At 38.9% G+C, this 17,069-nt stretch overlaps 1 protein-coding gene across 1 annotated transcript in view; it reads left to right on the top strand.

Moving 5' to 3' along the window:
• Nucleotides 1–15,487, top strand: part of SKOR2 (SKI family transcriptional corepressor 2) — a 65,768-nt gene extending 50,281 nt beyond the window's left edge. The window contains exons 9-10 of the mRNA XM_014586234.1: nt 7,743–7,808; nt 14,957–15,487. Coding sequence (XP_014441720.1) covers nt 7,743–7,805 — 63 coding nt within the window. The 3' untranslated portion in view covers nt 7,806–7,808; nt 14,957–15,487. The remainder of the gene's footprint in view (nt 1–7,742; nt 7,809–14,956) is intronic.
• Nucleotides 15,488–17,069: the final 1,582 nt, after the last annotated feature.

Below are 17,069 nucleotides of genomic sequence, written 5' to 3'. Positions count from 1 at the left end.
AATGGAGATGCCAGAGAGTTATTTCTACAGCAATCTCGCATTTCATGATATTTCTCCCATCCTAGAGGCTCAGTTAGAAGTGCTGCTTGTCACTCTAGTATTAACTGTGGTTTTCCCTTGTCTCAATTGTTGGTTAACAGCTCTCAGTTCTTGAAAACCACTGCACAAGATGCCGCTTTAACAGAACCCTTCACCATGGTTGGTTTTGTTTGCACCTAAATCCACTGGGGAGCAGGGGATTTTCTTAATCATTGATAACAAATCTCCTCCAGAGTTCGAGGGAAAACAAAGTATTTTTCTTAGCTTTTGATTTTTAGATAAGAGCTACAATTACTTGCTGTGAATATACTTAAGGTTTCCTTTGTCCAAAAATAATTTAAATATAAGATTATAAGTAGGGGAATATTAAATTGTATGACCTTACTTATTTTTACCCATGGTATTATCAAATTCTTTTTTTAAAGAGAGATTTTTGCTGTAGGGCACATATGCTCGCCAGAGACACAGAGACAGAAAGACGGAAAGCAAGAAATCACTCCCAGGGGACATGGCTACACTGCAATCCCTTCTCTTCCATTCTACTCTCAAGATTTTGGGCATGCAGGCACACACGCCCAGCATGAGTATCAAGCCTCCAGGTCTCGGTCTCAAACCACTGTCAACTACAGAGGAGTCCAGCAGCATAACCATTATGCCATCTGCTGGTTTCAATACTATCAAATTCTTAAAAATTGCTAGATATGCAACAATGAAAAATGGTGATTTCAGGGTGGTGGCGAACAGAGAACAATGGGCATTAGAGAAGGAAACAAAAGATTTATTTCAGTGCTCCTATTTAAGACTAGGGTATAACCTTCATGTCTTCATTTTCACTGGCACTTGAAACTTGTTTTCCTCCATAAAAGAAGGAATGATATTGTATGTGTGCAATAAGTAAGTCGTATTGCTAGGAAAATATCTTCTGTGTCTTTTGAGATATTTGATATATGGAAGATACAAAGCGATATTGCTTAACATTTTTATTATACTCCTCACAATATAGTTTATCCTCATATATTTATCTGTCTAGACATGTGTTATTAATGCACAGTTGTCTAGGTAGTAAACTGTTCCTGGCAGCCAATTAAATAGTTTGAGAGAAGCTAAAATGATGATCCTATCCCTGCCCTGTAGTGCCACATATTTCCTGACACCCACAAAGACACATCCAGGCCGACATGAAAACTGATAAAACCAATATGATGTATCACTCCAGCTTCTTCCCCTTTTCTGTATCTCCTACCATAAAATAGCCACAGTTTTCATGCTGCTTCCAGCACCCAGCAGTGTCTAGTATCAAATAGCTCTCAGTAAACATGAATCATACTCATGGGAGCCCCCTGACCCAACTCTGATGTTTTCATATAGCAGTCTTCTTAGCTCTTTTCCAAATTTCCCTGTTCTGGTCTTGAGTTTTTCTCTTTTTCTTTTCTTTTCTTTTTCTTTTTTCTTCCCCCTAAGAAATGATACCACCATCACTACAGGAAGGTATACTAGTGAGTCATGGAGAGCTTGTGTATTACTGTACTGTCTGCAACTAACAGACACGAGCTTTCAGGTCTGCAGCTTGGGTTCACGATCCAGCCCATATACTTCCTCGAATGTCAGTTCCTCAACCAAAAGTTAACTGCTGTAAGGGTGAATCTAGTGTTCTGACAGACATAGTATGAGGTGTGAGTGAGTAATAAACATGAAATACACATGCAAGCCATAAATGTTATGCTAGTGTGAGTGATCAACTTAATGGTATTCTCAAAGTAGAGCCTATGATAGTGAAACTAATTGAGCCCTCATAGCTAGAGACATTTTTGCACAAGAAGTACCTGTTTGCATTATACCATAGGCTTACAGACTGAGACAACAGTCTCCACATTATTTGAACCATAATTTATCTAGTCTCTTATTCAGCTTGTGCATTTGCTAAAGTACCTGGGGAAAATACCTTTAGAAATTTCTGCCTCAAGATTGTCAAGAAGTTGTAAAATATCACAATTATGGGCTTTCTCAATATTTTAGTTGAATGATCTCCTTCATCAGTAAACATGGTTGCATGCTTTCCTTTCTGAAAACAGAGCAACTCACTCAAACTTGTTTTATATTTAAAGTTTAGCATACAGAAAAAGCATTTTTTCTTTAAGTGAAATAAAACCCCACCCTATCTTGCAATCATGGAAAATTCAAATATATTAAAACTATCATATTTTGTAATGATTCCCATAGACCCATAATGCATTTATCCTATGTTGTTACACAATGTTCCTGTTCAAAAGACTGATATAGAAAGCACCTTGGGTATCATTGCTGTAGAAAGGAAATTTATGAATTTCTTTGGCTCCTAAATTTTTAGATTCTCTGCTGACTATAATATCTGCACCATTGCTTCTTTTTCCAGTTTGTTAAATGCAACATTATGATAGCTATGATTGACTTTGTGCATTTATAAATGAATGTGCATTTAGCTCAATGTGAGATTTGATGCATATGCACAATTAATTTATTTAATAGTTATTAATGGCCACAGCTTACTTAAAAAAATAACTTAAAATTTGAGGCGTGTAGTACTTAATGCACTTTGTATTAGTCCTCCATCTCTGATCTGTATTTTCAAATGCTTATAGCACTTTCCTTACTAAGCCAGATTTATTTATGTAAAACAAAGAAATGTATTCCTCCCACTATGAAACAAATTAAAAAGTTGCAAAATTTAGTAAGCATGAAAATTTAAGTGTTTAGTATAATTGAAGGTAAAAGATTTCTCATTTGCAAATGAAGACTGATTCTAGGATAAATTTGTTTAATTCTAAAAAATAAAATCCATCATCTTTTAGGATTAAGAAGGAGCTGGAGGTATTTTATTCAGTGAATAGCCTTTGAATTAAAGTTTTTCCAACGACTGGAATATAATAGCTTAAAACATGACCTGAGATCATTATGATGCTTCCATAATCTCTTTTTGTCCTTGCTAATTTGGTAATACTGGTTTAAGCAAGTACATCTGTGCATAAATTTCTATTGTAGGTTTGCTAAAAACATGCAGTTTTTTTAAAGTCAGAGTTCTTGAAGGACACTGTGAAACTGCAGCACAGAACACATGATACATGGTTAGACGGAGACATCCTTCGAATTTAGAGGAGTGCTACCAGAAGATGTGCTGGTCTTGAAGTGCCCTCTGCTGTTTTTCCAGAATGCTGCAGTCACACGCAGCAGGGGGAAATGTTCTCAAAGTTCTTCATTAAAAGCCTCAATTAAATTAATGTTTAATCAATAGATTTAGTACTAATGCTTTGCTCACTGTGGACCTGTAAAAAAGCAGTTTATAATTTCTGGTGGTGGAAGCACAATGCCTCTTCACAGGGAAAGGAGCGAGAGGTCTTTATTGCTGCTGGAGGAACGCACTCTTTGGCAGGGACACAGCTTTTCAGTGATATGGCCTTTTTTCTTGGAGTGTCTCCAGTATTCATTAGGATGGGAACTTGCCCAGATTTCTACTGTCACAACTCAGAGAGTTATTTTAAATGTCTAACTTCTTTTTAAAAAAAATAAAAAGCAGATAGAATCATTACTGTTTTGCATTACATTTTTAGAAAAAGTTCCCTAAGTCACCAAAAGATTTTGGTTTTGTGGCTAAATATGCCACCAGAGGAAGTCTATATATTCAGGGAAGTGATGTGAGCCTGAACTTCATGGAAACTGCCTTAAGATTTTTCTAGTGATAGACTTTGGCTAACGTGCTTTTTTCCAATTACTGATCTACTGTCATACATCTTCACCATGAAATCAGTTTTTCTTTAGTTATACCATTTTCTTCTCATCTTTTTCTTTTTGAAATGTTGAATTAGCTCAGCTAATTCTTTCTTGGCACAAGCTAAGAAGGTATGTTTTCTTTTTTTGGTGAGACTCCTATAGTTTTGATGTACAAGAGCCAACTAGGTAATTTAGAAGGTTTTTTTGCTCATGACAACCTTGGTGATTACCAAGTTGGTCAAAATAAAAAGAAAGTGTTTGAGAGTACTTTTGTAGATGGACATCAAATATCTAGCCTAAATGGAGCTTCCAAAAGCCTGAGCTCCTGAGTCTGGGATCTGTGGCATCTGTAAATCCAATATTTCATGTTATGGACTGTGAAGCGCCACCAGTTGTAAGAGGCACCATTACTTGATGAATCACTTGATCAGGGAACAAGCTTCCAACTGTAATTCTAAGATAACATCAGTTATTAAACATTTGATTTAATTATGAGAGGAATATGGGGTACAGAGGTAATGCACTACTCAAGAGAAGCTGAAGCCCTCATGGCAACCATCGTTCGAATCCCTGGCCTAGTCAGCCTGAAATATGCTAGGCACACACACGCAAGTGCCCAGGACCTGATGGGCTGGCTGGAGGACTGATAGAAGAGGATTGTAGGGAGACCAGATCCTGTGAGGGTACTCACAGGATCTTTCTCTTTCTCTTTCTCTTTCTCTCTCTCAAACATACACATACATGCTCTACCATGAATAAGGGGGAAAAAACTTTAATATACATCTTAAAATCAATGAAATGGCATAGTTTCCATGAACAACTGGACCATGTGTTAATTATCACTGATGATTTAGGACTTAGAATTTAAAAGACATGATTCTCAGCTCACGGGTTTGTTTTTTTTTTTAATTTTTGTCTTTGTGTTGTTTGGCTTTTATTTCATTTTGTTTTAATGAAATAAATGCAAAACTAAATGTTTGAATGGGGATAATTCTTCACATTGATTTAATTCCATTTTAGAGCTTTGAGGACAAAATGTGCTTATTTGGAAATGTTTCCTTCTGCCCCCCAGAGTTGTTTCTTCTTTTCTTTCTCAGCTTCCTACCTTAATGAAATATTACAGTATTGTTGCTAAGGATTAAAAAAAGGCATTTTGACTAAGCTCTAAAAGTAGAGCCTTTCAGGCAATTTTTAGTTGGGTTAGGAAGAGTAGTCTACTCACTTTGATGAGATGGGCCATGATGATGAGTTAAGTTAAACTCTTGCAGCGCCTGGTACAGAACTAACACTGAGTCTTTGTGGCATCTAATCTTAATGCTCAGGACTCTAAATGTGTGAGTGGCACAAACACATTTTATTGGTAATTCCTCATACCCCAAACTTTACATAATGTCTGATAATTCCTTTTATAAAAGAATGATTCGATTTGGATGGTCAGAAAAGTCATAACTATTTTCTATGCAAAAATGTATCGTGACTGTTCTGGGGGAGTTCAGCACCTTAATCATTATGCCACCTGTTGGCCCTTATCTAGTTTTTCTTTTCTTTTTTTTTCCTTAAGAATCATTTTATTTAACTTTATTTATTTATTTTAATTTGACCAGAGAGGGATAGAGCAAGAGAGAGAGTGAGGTTAAGTGAGAAAGCAAGCTGCCAGGTCTGGGACTCGAGCCGCAGTAGGCCATGTGGGACTCCAGTGTCCCTAACCACCACACCACCTGCCAGCCCCCTCCAGTTATTCTTAATAAGAGAATTCCGTTTGAGGTTTTGTTCTATCATCACCCAGAGAGAGAAGTGACCCATGTGCTTTGGCATGTTGCAGCATACACCATAATGGAAAACCAAGATTCAAGGGTATCTCTGTTAATAGTAGGTGTAGCATAACCTAGAGTGAAAAGAAGAGGTAACTAGAGTAGGCGCCTGTGTAACTGTCCTTGTCATAGTTATCTAGCTGATCTCAGCCCACGCCCTAAAATACGAGATTAAGACACTGAACTTTTTATGTTACAATATGAATCATTTATTGCAATACTGCTATCTAGACCCTTGATCAGATATGTTTATGTTATGGTGAGATGGTTATTTTAAAGTAGTGAGATGGATATTTTAATCTTTTTCATTTTTATTAAAAAGACTGATTTACATGATTATCACGGTGAGATGGTCCAGCTTGTCCTAATGACTAGCATCACTGTACATGTGTATTATCTCCCCGTTTTTTTTAAATTTTGTTGCAATAGGGCAGGTGGGCTTGCCAGAGAGTAAAAGAGAGAGAGAGAAAGGAAGAGGCAAAGTGAGAAGTCATTCCCCAGGTATGGCCACAACACAATTCCTTCTCCATTCTCCTCTCAGGATTCTGGGCACATATGCACACTCTCCCAGTGTGATTTTCAGGCAACCCGATCCCAAACTTGAACTGTGGATCAGATATGTGGATTTCAGCCCCTTAACCACCACACCACCTGCTGGCCCACATCTTCCCATTTAATAAATGTTCACATGTGTGGATTGGTGGATCAGAAAGCACAACATACAGAATGCTAGGAATGTGGGAAGTGTATTTAACAGTATTCAAAAATGTTTCTTTTTTTTTAAAGAATTATTTTCTTTAACTTTATTTATTATTATTATCATTATTGTTTTCCAGTTTGATCAAAGAGAGACAGAGAGAGAGAGAGGAAGTGAGAAAGCAAACCACCAGGTCAGCCATGTGGGAGTCCAGCGCCCTTAACCACCATGCCACTTGCCCACTCCCAAAAATGTCTCTAACTGAATGAAACAATTTTGTTTCTCTCACTGCTGTAACATAATACCCACATTTTATGTTTTGTTCAAGAAGGTTGAATGTTTATTTCCTTAAACATAAAACATACTCAAATCTTTAGAGTTTGGAGTTTAGCCTCATAATGATGAAGGTCATCTGAAAAGCCATGACGCATTTTTGCATAGAAAAATATGCCATAACTTTTCCAATGACTCAAAAATAATACAACTCCTTAAATGGGGTTAGTGGAGACTCAAATCTAAATAATACATCTAGTCCAGTTTCAACCACTAAAATTTTCTGATGAAAGTGGCATATCAAATCTGATAGGCTTTCATTCAAAACCATAGTATTTAGAAGTACTTTGCAAGTTTATCTGGGTAGAATTCTCAAGAGTCATATTTTCCATTCTGTGTAGTTATTCCTGATGGTTGGGAATTTACCCAGAGTAAAGTTACTACTTTTTGTGATTTATAATGAAAGCGTATTTTATAAAGAAATCACTCTACTAAACTGAAAGATAACATCGAACTAGTTTGTAATCACTTCCTTGTTTTGTAAACCTTGAACAGAGATTAGAAAATCATAAGTCAGCTTTTGTACCTAAATAAAAAATAACAGTACCATATTTTTTTAAAAAATTATTTAATCTAATTTGTTATTATTATTATTTTTAAAATTTGACCAGAGAGAGAGAGAGAAAGGCAAAGTGAGAAAGCAAGCCTCCAAGTTCAGGATGTAAATCACCGTTAGCCATGTGTTAGCCATGTGGGAGTCCAGCACCTTAACAACCATGCCACCTGCCGGCCCCAGCAGTACCACGTATTATTTATACATATATATTTATATAATAATTTCTAATAATTATTTTATTTAACTTTATTTATCTTTAAAAATGTGACCAGAGAGTACAGAGAGAGAGAGAGAGAAAGCAAGACAGGTCTAGGACTCAAACAGTGGTCAGCCATATGGGAGTCCAGCACCCTTAACCATCACGCCACCTGCTGATCCCGTTGAAGTGCTTCTTAACAAGCCTTAGGAATGCTGTATCCCAGAAGCCCCATATTGCTGCACAGATGGAGACCCCTTCCCCTCTATTGGCTTTCAAATTGTTAGGCATGATGAAAGGTCTCCATTACACATATGTCTCCAGATTCAGCTTACCTGGATGGCTTTGCTTGTTTTTATCTTGCAGATCCCCTATGCAGCAAGCTTGATCAGGAAAGAAAAGCTTGGTGCCCATCTCAGCAAAAGCTAAAAGGTGAGATCGCCAGAGGAAAGAGATTTTCTTCACTTTCTGTATCATTACTGGTTGACCGTTTATTGATACATTTGAAATAGCCCAAGGGATTGGTCAAGTCACATCCTGTGTTAAGTCAATATACTGATGAACTTTGTTATGTCTGGGGATGGGATTTCCTGAATGAATGGCTAAGTGCTTCTTATAAATCTCATGGAAAAGCCCTGAAACTAAGGAAATTGTCTTCAGCCTATAGAAGTGATCTTAATTTTGTTTTAAAGTTTTCTGCTCCTTTGGGTCCTAATTCCTGTTCCTCTAAAGGACACTGAGGTCAGCAATCATCTCTATCCCTCTTTTGATTTCAAAAAGTCTTTCCAAAATCTGACTTTCAGTGAGTTACTGCCTATGACGATGGGCAATACTGAGGCCAAAACTGACCTTTGAGACTTTCTGCCCTTTCCCTAAACCATCAATTGTTTCACCATAGCAGAAGCAAAGTTCAATCTCACTCCTCAGCAACAATTTAAAAGACAAATATTGGGATCAGCAGATGTCATAATGGTTATGTCACTGGACTCCCATGTAGTTGACCACAGTTCGAGTCCCGGACCTGGTTGCTTAAAACACACCAGGTGCATGTATGTGTGTGCCCAAAGTCCCGAGAGGAGAATGGAGGAGAAGGATTTGCAGTATGGTCATCCCCCCAGGGAGTGATTTCTCATTTTCCACCTCTCTTTCTCTCTCTCTCTCTAGCGGGCACATGTGCCCTATAGCAAAAACTCTCTCAAAAAATAAATACATAAAAAAGACCAATATTTTAGACTCTAAGGCAAAAACAAACAGAAAATTCAATGACCATATTCAGAACATACCTAAACATTTCAAAAGCAACTTTTGGTTCTATGGAAGAAGACATGTGTAATTATTAGAACTGCAGGAAGGCAAACACGAAGCCACTGTTGTTTCTGTAACAGTATGTTGGGGCGACCTAACAGTTGGAACTGCTCAGGTGCTAGAAGTAGCATTTGTTAGTGCTCATGGCCAACTAGAATTGTGGCCACTGATCAGTCATCCAATCCCATCAGAATGATTCTCCCTACTCCTTCTCTGGAATGTGTTTTCAACTCAATAGAATATATAGGCAAAAAGGCAATGCAGTGCAGGCTCACAGTTCCTTCCTTTCCTTCATGCATCTATTCTGCGCATCACAGGTCTCCTCTAGCATGTGCATACGACAGTTCTCCTTCTTGTTATCATCTTTATCAGTGGTAATTTTCAGTATTTGTCTTACATGATAATTATGTTACATTTCATCAGGCAGTCCAAACTCTTTTGAACAATCTCTCATTTGTATGATCCCTTAATTTTACACATAAAGAACTGAGCCATAATGAAGAGAGCTGAGGAGTGTGTGTGCTTGTGCGTGTGTTGCAAAGCCAAGAAGAGATTCTAGGGCTCTCGACTAGATCCAGTGCTGACCTGCTTCCTAAGCATAGACTTCTTGTCTTCGTGATTAGATGTTTATGCAACAGAGATGTGCAGAGTATAAGTCATTCCGTTTGCAGCTCCATGAATGCACACAAATGCATCTGTGAGATTGGCCCTGTTCTAAATACTAAAGTATTTTTATTAAGACAGAAGTTGACTTGGGTGATTTCTTTCTCATTATACTAGACCAAGTTTGCACCTGTGGTGTGAAATGAAAATTTTAGAACATTCAGGGACCAGCAGTTAGCATAATGGTTATGTCGCTGGACTCCCATTTAGTAGACTGTGGTTCAAGTCCCAGACCCGGTGGCTTAAACTCACGCCAGGCGCGTGTGCAGGCATGCGTGCCCGTGATCCTGAGAGGAGAATGGAGAAGGGATTGCAGCGTGGCCATCCTCCCTGGGGGGGTGACTTCGAGCTTTCTGTCTCTCTGTCTCTCTCTGTCTCTGGCGAGCGCACGTGCCCTGTAGCAAAAACCTCTCAAAAAAATTTTTTTAGAACATTCAGATTCCAATAAATTTTTTTTCTACGTTTTTACGATAGGGCATGTGCACTTGCCAGAGTGAGACAGAGGGACAGAAAGTGCGAAATTACCCCTACTCCCACCTCTGCCTCAGAAAGGATGGTCATGCCTCAGTCCTTTCCATTATCCTCTTCAGATTTGGGGCACACACTCACACACTCCCAGTGTGATTTTCAAGCTACCAGGTCCAGAACTAGAACCATGGTCAGCCATGTGGGAATCTAGTACTTTAACCACCATTCTACCTGCTGGCCCCCCAGATTCCAGTAAATCTTTTTTTTTTTTTTAAAAATTATTTAGTTAGTTACTTCAATTTATTATCATTATTATTTTAATTTGACCAGACAGAGACAAAGAAAGAGAAAGGAAGAAAGCAAGCCTCCAGGTCCAGGACTCGAACCGTGGTCAGCCACATGTGACTCCAACGCCTTTAAACACCACGCCACCTACTGGCCCCTCCAGTAAATCTTAATTCAGAATGTTAAAGAAGTCAAGGCAAGAATTATCTAAATTAATTCTGATTAATTCCATATTTATAAAAGTTGACAATGCTGGGGCTGACAGATACATGGTGGTTAAGATGCTAGATTCCCACATGGCTGATCACAGTTCATGTCCCAGACCTAGCAACTTGCTTTCTCACTTTCCCTCCCTCTTTCTGTCTCTCTCTGGTCAAATTTTTAAAAAATAATAATAGGGGCCGGCAGGTGGCATGGTGGTTAGGGCATAGTACTCCCACATGGGCAACCATGGTTTGAGTTCCAGACTTGATGACTTACTTTCTCACTTTCCCTCTTACTTTCTCTGTCTCTCTTTGGTGAGTACATGTGCTCTATAGCAAATTTTTTTTAATTAAATAAATAATTCTTTAAAAAATAATAAAAAAATAAAATAAATAAATCTTTTTAAAAAGTTAAAAATGTCAAGCTAATTCTCTTTCAAGTCAAAGAAAATATCAGCGTGTTTTTTTCATAATTATTCATTTCATTTATTTAATATTATCATTATCCAAATTGATTAGAGAGAGGCATAGAGAGAGAAAGCAAGGGAGTAAGAAAGCAAGCCACCTGGTCTGGAACTTGAACCACAGTCAGCTATGTGGTAGTCAACACCTTAACCACCACACACCACTTGCTGGCCCCTCAGCATATGTTTTTAAAAATAACCTTTTTATTAAAGTATAATAAAAAGTCTAAAGTATAATGCACATCCAGCAAAGTCTGCAAATCATGAAGTCACAAGAAGCAAGAGGTCTAGAAACCAAAGCTCGGTGTATTTTCACAAGATGAGCTCACTCAGGTTTCCAGCAGCTGATAGAAACCTTGTGCCTCTGTCCATCCTCTACCACCAGTGATGATGAATTTTGCCTGTTTTTAAACTTTATGTAAATGATACGTCTTAAACATTCTGGCGTGTCTTTTACTCCATGTTTGTAATTCATCCATTAGAATGTGGCTTGATTTCTACTTCGGAACTTCAATAAACTCTTCTTATTCATTCACTTCCCCAACTCATCTTCCCTGCTTGTCAGACACAACCCCATTTCGCACCTACAAAATGAAGACTCACTGCCCAGAAACCACGCCTCCAATAGTGACAAAGTGTATAACTAGGTGGAACAAAAAGAGATTGATTTGTGTTTAGTAACTAATGCTTCCTCCATGCTGATTTTGTTTCCATCCTTGCAGACAATAGGGATTTCTCTAAGTAGACCCTGGTGCTTTCAGAAGATTAGTGGTTACTTAAATGCTTAGCTAAATCAGCCAAGCAGAGAATCATGATCACATTGTTAGAGGCAGTCTCTGACTCTCAATATGCCAAGCCTGCAAGGAGTTACCCCAAGAGAGATTACAAAATAAAAATCATTACACCAAGGGAGAGAGACACATTCTGTCTTGCTGAGTGACCACAGGTTTCCAAATTAGGGACTGATGCATTAATGTCTTATGCAAGAGTGACCCTTAAGGTAGTGTGCTATGTTCTCACCACCCAGTGGATTCCAATATGACTATTAAGAGGAGGAAGCTTTTCAAAACCACAGGCAATCCACTTAATAAGCTGAGCAAGTGCAGCCACATATCACTGCTCTGCAAATCCTTTGTGCCCTTATGTTAGTAGAACATAAGAGATTCCATGTTGAGTCAAAGGAAAGGCCCATCCAGGCCTAGATGTTAACTATAATTCAATGAAAAGAGTCAAGCTGTTATTCTTAATGATATCAACCTCCAAATTTAGGCGTATACACTGACTTCTCTTCAGTTTTTCTTGATAGCTCTTTATAAAGATCCATTACCCATGGATTTGTCTAAATTTTTCAACTGAGCCATAATTTCTTTGGGGGCAATGAATTCTATTTGTTTAGCTACCAGTTGTGTAAAGAATATTTTATTTATCTTCAAACCATCTCCTAAAATAAAGCCCTATTAGACTTTGAACTGCTCTACATATTTGTGACAGAGTGAGCTCCTGGAAGAATTTGAAACTTATTTCAAAATGTATGTATTGTCCTTTCATCTGGGCTCATTTTCAAGCCCAAATTATTCCTAATGGCCTTCATTATGTCCAGTTATCTCTGTACCACAGTTCCTGCACAGACACCCCAATGTAATCTGTGTGAAATCTGCATTGCAAATTAAAATGGTATTATCTTAACACTAATTTAGTTATTACTTTATATTTATTTTCTATCAAGTACCTTTAAACATTTTGCAAATACCATTCATGTAACTAGTTGAAACACCTGTGTCTTTCACAAGGAAGAATTAAATCATTTTACATAAGTGGGAAGTGAATTAAAGGAAATGACTCATTCATGAACATACAGAAACTGTCATTTAATGAGCACTAACTATGCCTTGCTGAGCTACATTTTTTTGTTGTGTTACCTTTGTACTTTAGCATTCTGTAGGGGAGATCCCATTATTATCCTTCACGTCATACATGGAGAGAGCACTCAAGCTCAGGGAGGTCACACATAGTTGGCAAGTGACAGAGCCAAGATTCAGTCCGGTCTATTTGACTCTTGAGTCAGTTCCCTGCTTCCCTTGGGCTTGAGGGAGACTGGGAGCAAATTCTGACACCCTCTCCCTATGTTAGCTTGAGTAATGTCATTGAATCTCTTTAAGTCTCACCTTACCTGTAAAATGTAGGTGGCCAAACCTGATCAAAGTCTCCATCAGCTCTAAAATTTTGACTGCCACACTCACGTGCCAGTCTTCTGCCATATTCTTGCTGCTTTGCTCCAAAGGAGCTGCTTTTATTAAAGTAAGTTCAGATTTAAGTAACACCTAAGGGCATGACCCACCTACTTTTTTCTTATGTCTTCATTTTCTTCATCACTAATTGCCTTTTGGCATCCTTATAGAGAGTTTGCAAGCATGACTCCCCCACCCCATGTTATCAATATCTATCTCTTTTGGAGAGGTTTTTGCTATAGGGCGCATGCACTCGCCAGAAAGAGAGAGACAGAAAGCGAGAAATCACCCCCCAGGGGAGATGGCCACGCCGCAATCCCTTCTCCTCCATTCTCCTCTCGGGATCTGGGCACATACGCACACGCACCTGGCATGAGTTTAAGTCCCCGGGTCCAGGGCTCGAACTACGGTCGACTACATGGGAGTCCAGCAACATAGCCATTACGCCAACTGCTGGTCCCAATATCTACCTCTTTGGTAAACTCCCATTATGTTTATTTTATTTCTAGGATAATTGTTTTAAAAGTCATAACAAGAAAGAAGTCTTAAAAGAATGTGCAGGGATTGCAATTGAACACTGTCTTCCATTTGTAAAGACCAAAAATAAACGGGGGGTGGGGAGGGAGGAGGGATAGTATATTCATTTCTCTCACCTTTGTAAGACATAACAAGACCAGGTTCTTTCAAGAATCTCCGTTGAGAATAACAACATGCCCCATTCTTTTAAACGTTTTATGTTGGTTATCTTGTTTAATCTTTAAAACAACCTACTGAGATAAGTACTGCCATGTTCACTATCCCGCATCTGGGAAAGCTGAAAGCAGAGATGAGTAAGTCATTTCTGCTCTCACTGAAGCCCATATTTTGTTTGTCCTCCTCTGATTTTAAAACTGAATTCATGGACTGAATTAATGGGCTACTTTACATCTTCTACTACCAGTTATAATATGTGGTTGGACTAGCCCATCGCATGGTGGTTAAGGCAGTTGAACCCCATCTAGCCGACTGTATGGTTCAAGTCCTGGACCTGGTGACATGAAAAACACATCAGGCACATGTGCATGTACCCCAAAAAATCTTGAAAGGAAGGAGAAATAGAGGAGAATGAATTATGGTGTGACTGTTCTCAATGGTGTGTGGGGAGGTGCTTTCTCAGTTTCTTTCTCTTTCTTCCCTCAGCAAACACATGCACCCTCTGGCAACACTGAGTAACTAATAACTAATCCATTGGTTTTGTTGGTTTTGAATCACAAAACCCCCAGTCATACTTTTAAAGTTGCCTTGACACCCTAGGACAAGAAAACCAATGTAACTCAGGGCACTCAACCAAAGCCAGCAAGGCACCAGAGCATGAAACTCTGTTCACCCCTTCATTGCTGGCTGTATTCATATTTACCGAACAGCAAACCCGAGCTTCTAGAACCTAGAGAAATGGCTTTCCTATAAAGAAGGCATAGCAAACTGGCACATTTATAGTTCTAGTCTAGCTCAATGTCTTCAGACATTGCCCATCCTAAGATAGCAGAGAAACATATGTAAAAAGGAAGATTCTTTCACAGTCACTTTTTTTTTTTTTTGGAGAGATTTTCACTGTAGGGCGCGTGCACTCGCCAGACAGAGACATAGAGACAGAAAGCGAGAAATCACCCCCCAGGGGGGATGGTCACGCCGCAATCCCTTCTCCTCCATTCTCCTCTCGGGATCGTGGGCACGCACACAAACGCGCCCAGCGTGAGCTTTTTTAAGCCACTGTGTCCGGGACACGAACCGCGGTCGACTACGTGGGAGTCCAGCGACATAGCCATTACGCTAACTGCTGGTTCCCACAGTCACTTTTTAAAATACTTTATTCAAACTGTACTAAAAATGTCTTATCTGAAGGATATATTAAATATCACTTGAAATGTTTCTAAGTTATTTTATTACTACCCAGGTGGTCATTCTGTGTTTCTGTCTCATTCCAGGTGCACGGAACCACTTACTCTTGTTCTCTTGTAAGATACAGCCTGCCACTGAGCACTTCTGACCTGCATAAAACTGCAAATTGAAAGGGCTTGGGAATCTACAAAATCAGGTTCTGGAGAACCCAAGGACAAGTGACCTCGAAGCAGCATGGACAACCATGTAAAATAGACTGTAGCAGCCATTCATTAGTGGGGGGAGGGGGGAGCCAACCAGAGCAGTCAATGCTTGTCGCATCTTTTGGTGGAACCAAAGTTTGAGTCTTTGTGTTTTTAAAGGACAACAGAACCCAGAGTGTGGAAAATGTTATTAGCCAACCGGGGTGAGAAATCCATGAATGATCCCAAGTGATCTCAGTGCCGCACGTGGAGAGAGCAGCTCTAAAAAACTGTCTTTTACTTTTGAAATAGTGATTCTCCATGGACAGAAAACACAAGACCTGTTCTGGGAGTGGAGATCGTGTTTTGACAGGTGGGAAGGTATCAGACATACAAACCTGCTTTTCACAGCAAATACTGGACAGACTTACACGTGGCCCCTTCCTCTCTGGTACTTTGCCTGCTGTATGAATGAAGATTGTATTCCTCTGGAAATATTTTACAGTTTAATATTGAGTGTAATTAAGAATATAATCATGTTATCAAAAAATGGTATTTAACTCTGTTGTAGTTTCTTTAACATTCATGTGGATAAAAAAAGTCTATAATAAAAAAAACTATGAAGTAATAGTTGTGTTCATGTAGTTAAATGCACATTTGCTTGGGAAGCAGTTAACAAAAAGGAATACTTTTTGGAATTATTTTGGCATAAAATATTTGAATAAATTATTTTTGAAAAAACAATTCCTTCAAAAATGATGATTAAAAGCTAGATTAGCCTTTGGCCATTGTCAGCATCGGGAGCCCTCTCGATCATGTTAGGATCTTGGTGTGGGTAAAGGAATGTTCTAAATTCCTGCTGGTCTCCCAATAATGTTGGTGTTGGATTTGATATTGTATCTTCCTTCTTAATATGATATTAAATCCAAGCCCACGAAAATTCTGCTTTTCAGAGAAGAGAGCTAGCACTCATCTGAAATGGTAAGTACTTGGCAGCCAAGATTTCTAATACTGGAATGTACCATGGATGACCTAACCTGAGGCTGCCAAATCACATCCTAGCTGAAGAAGCATCTCACCACGGGCATCCCTTTGTGGATTTCAAAAGAGGTTTAAAATGCACCTCCATGATATTGAGTGTTTTTCTCCCAGCAGCTTTATTATCATGAACTGTCCAAAAACAAAAAGCTTCCCAGTTTACTTTAGAGACTAACATTCTTATCTTGGCTGCCACACTAAGAAACTAAAGGAGGGATGCTTGTTCATGACTTTCTTCCTAGCTCATGAAAGATGCAGCTACGTCGAAGAAAGGATATAAACCGAGTCCTGGAGTCTGAGGACAAGTTCCCAATGACTACAAGAGGAAACTAATGTGAAGATGCTTCAACAAAGGCTGTTCTATTTGAGGTGTTCTTCTGGAGAGGCCTGGGTCTAGGCATGGGACTCACACAAGTCTTTGACCATGGCACATGATTCTGAAACTGGCAGCTGTGCATAGGGGAGTAATCTGAGTAGCTAAGCTGGTGGAGCATCATTTCCAATGTAAGCATTAGATTGCACAGAGAAGTCCAGTGTCCTTAGCTTTGTACTTGGAGCCAATGATATTGTACGTGACAGGAAAATTACCTGGGAAAAGGTCACAAACTTGGCTTCATGACCAGCCACCAGGGGACAGCAGAGGTCATTTTCTTTAGAGCCCAGTGTAAACTTTAAGACTGGATAGCTTCTCAGAGCAACAGTAGCAGCTTGGCCAGGGAATTCAGAGGGAGAAATAACTAACCAATCTGAGAAAAATTGGTGGTCTTTGTCCTACTTTGTCCTGAAGCTGCATCAACTGGCAGTGTAAATGAGCCTGAAATATTATTTTCTTTTCAATTGCAGATTTAAATACCTCAAAGTTATTCATGCTAAAATAGCAAATGGTTTTGTAGCAAAAGGGAAATTACTGGGTCATTTGAAAAGTCATAATGTGTTTTTCTATGCAAAAATGCATCATGACTTTTCCAACAACTCAGAA

This window comes from Tupaia chinensis, unplaced genomic scaffold, assembly GCF_000334495.1.
Source record: "Tupaia chinensis unplaced genomic scaffold, TupChi_1.0 Scaffold000119_2, whole genome shotgun sequence".
NCBI lineage: Eukaryota > Metazoa > Chordata > Mammalia > Scandentia > Tupaiidae > Tupaia > Tupaia belangeri.
The sequence above is the reverse complement of the archived record's forward strand: the minus strand, read 5'-3'. Positions and strand labels throughout refer to the sequence as shown.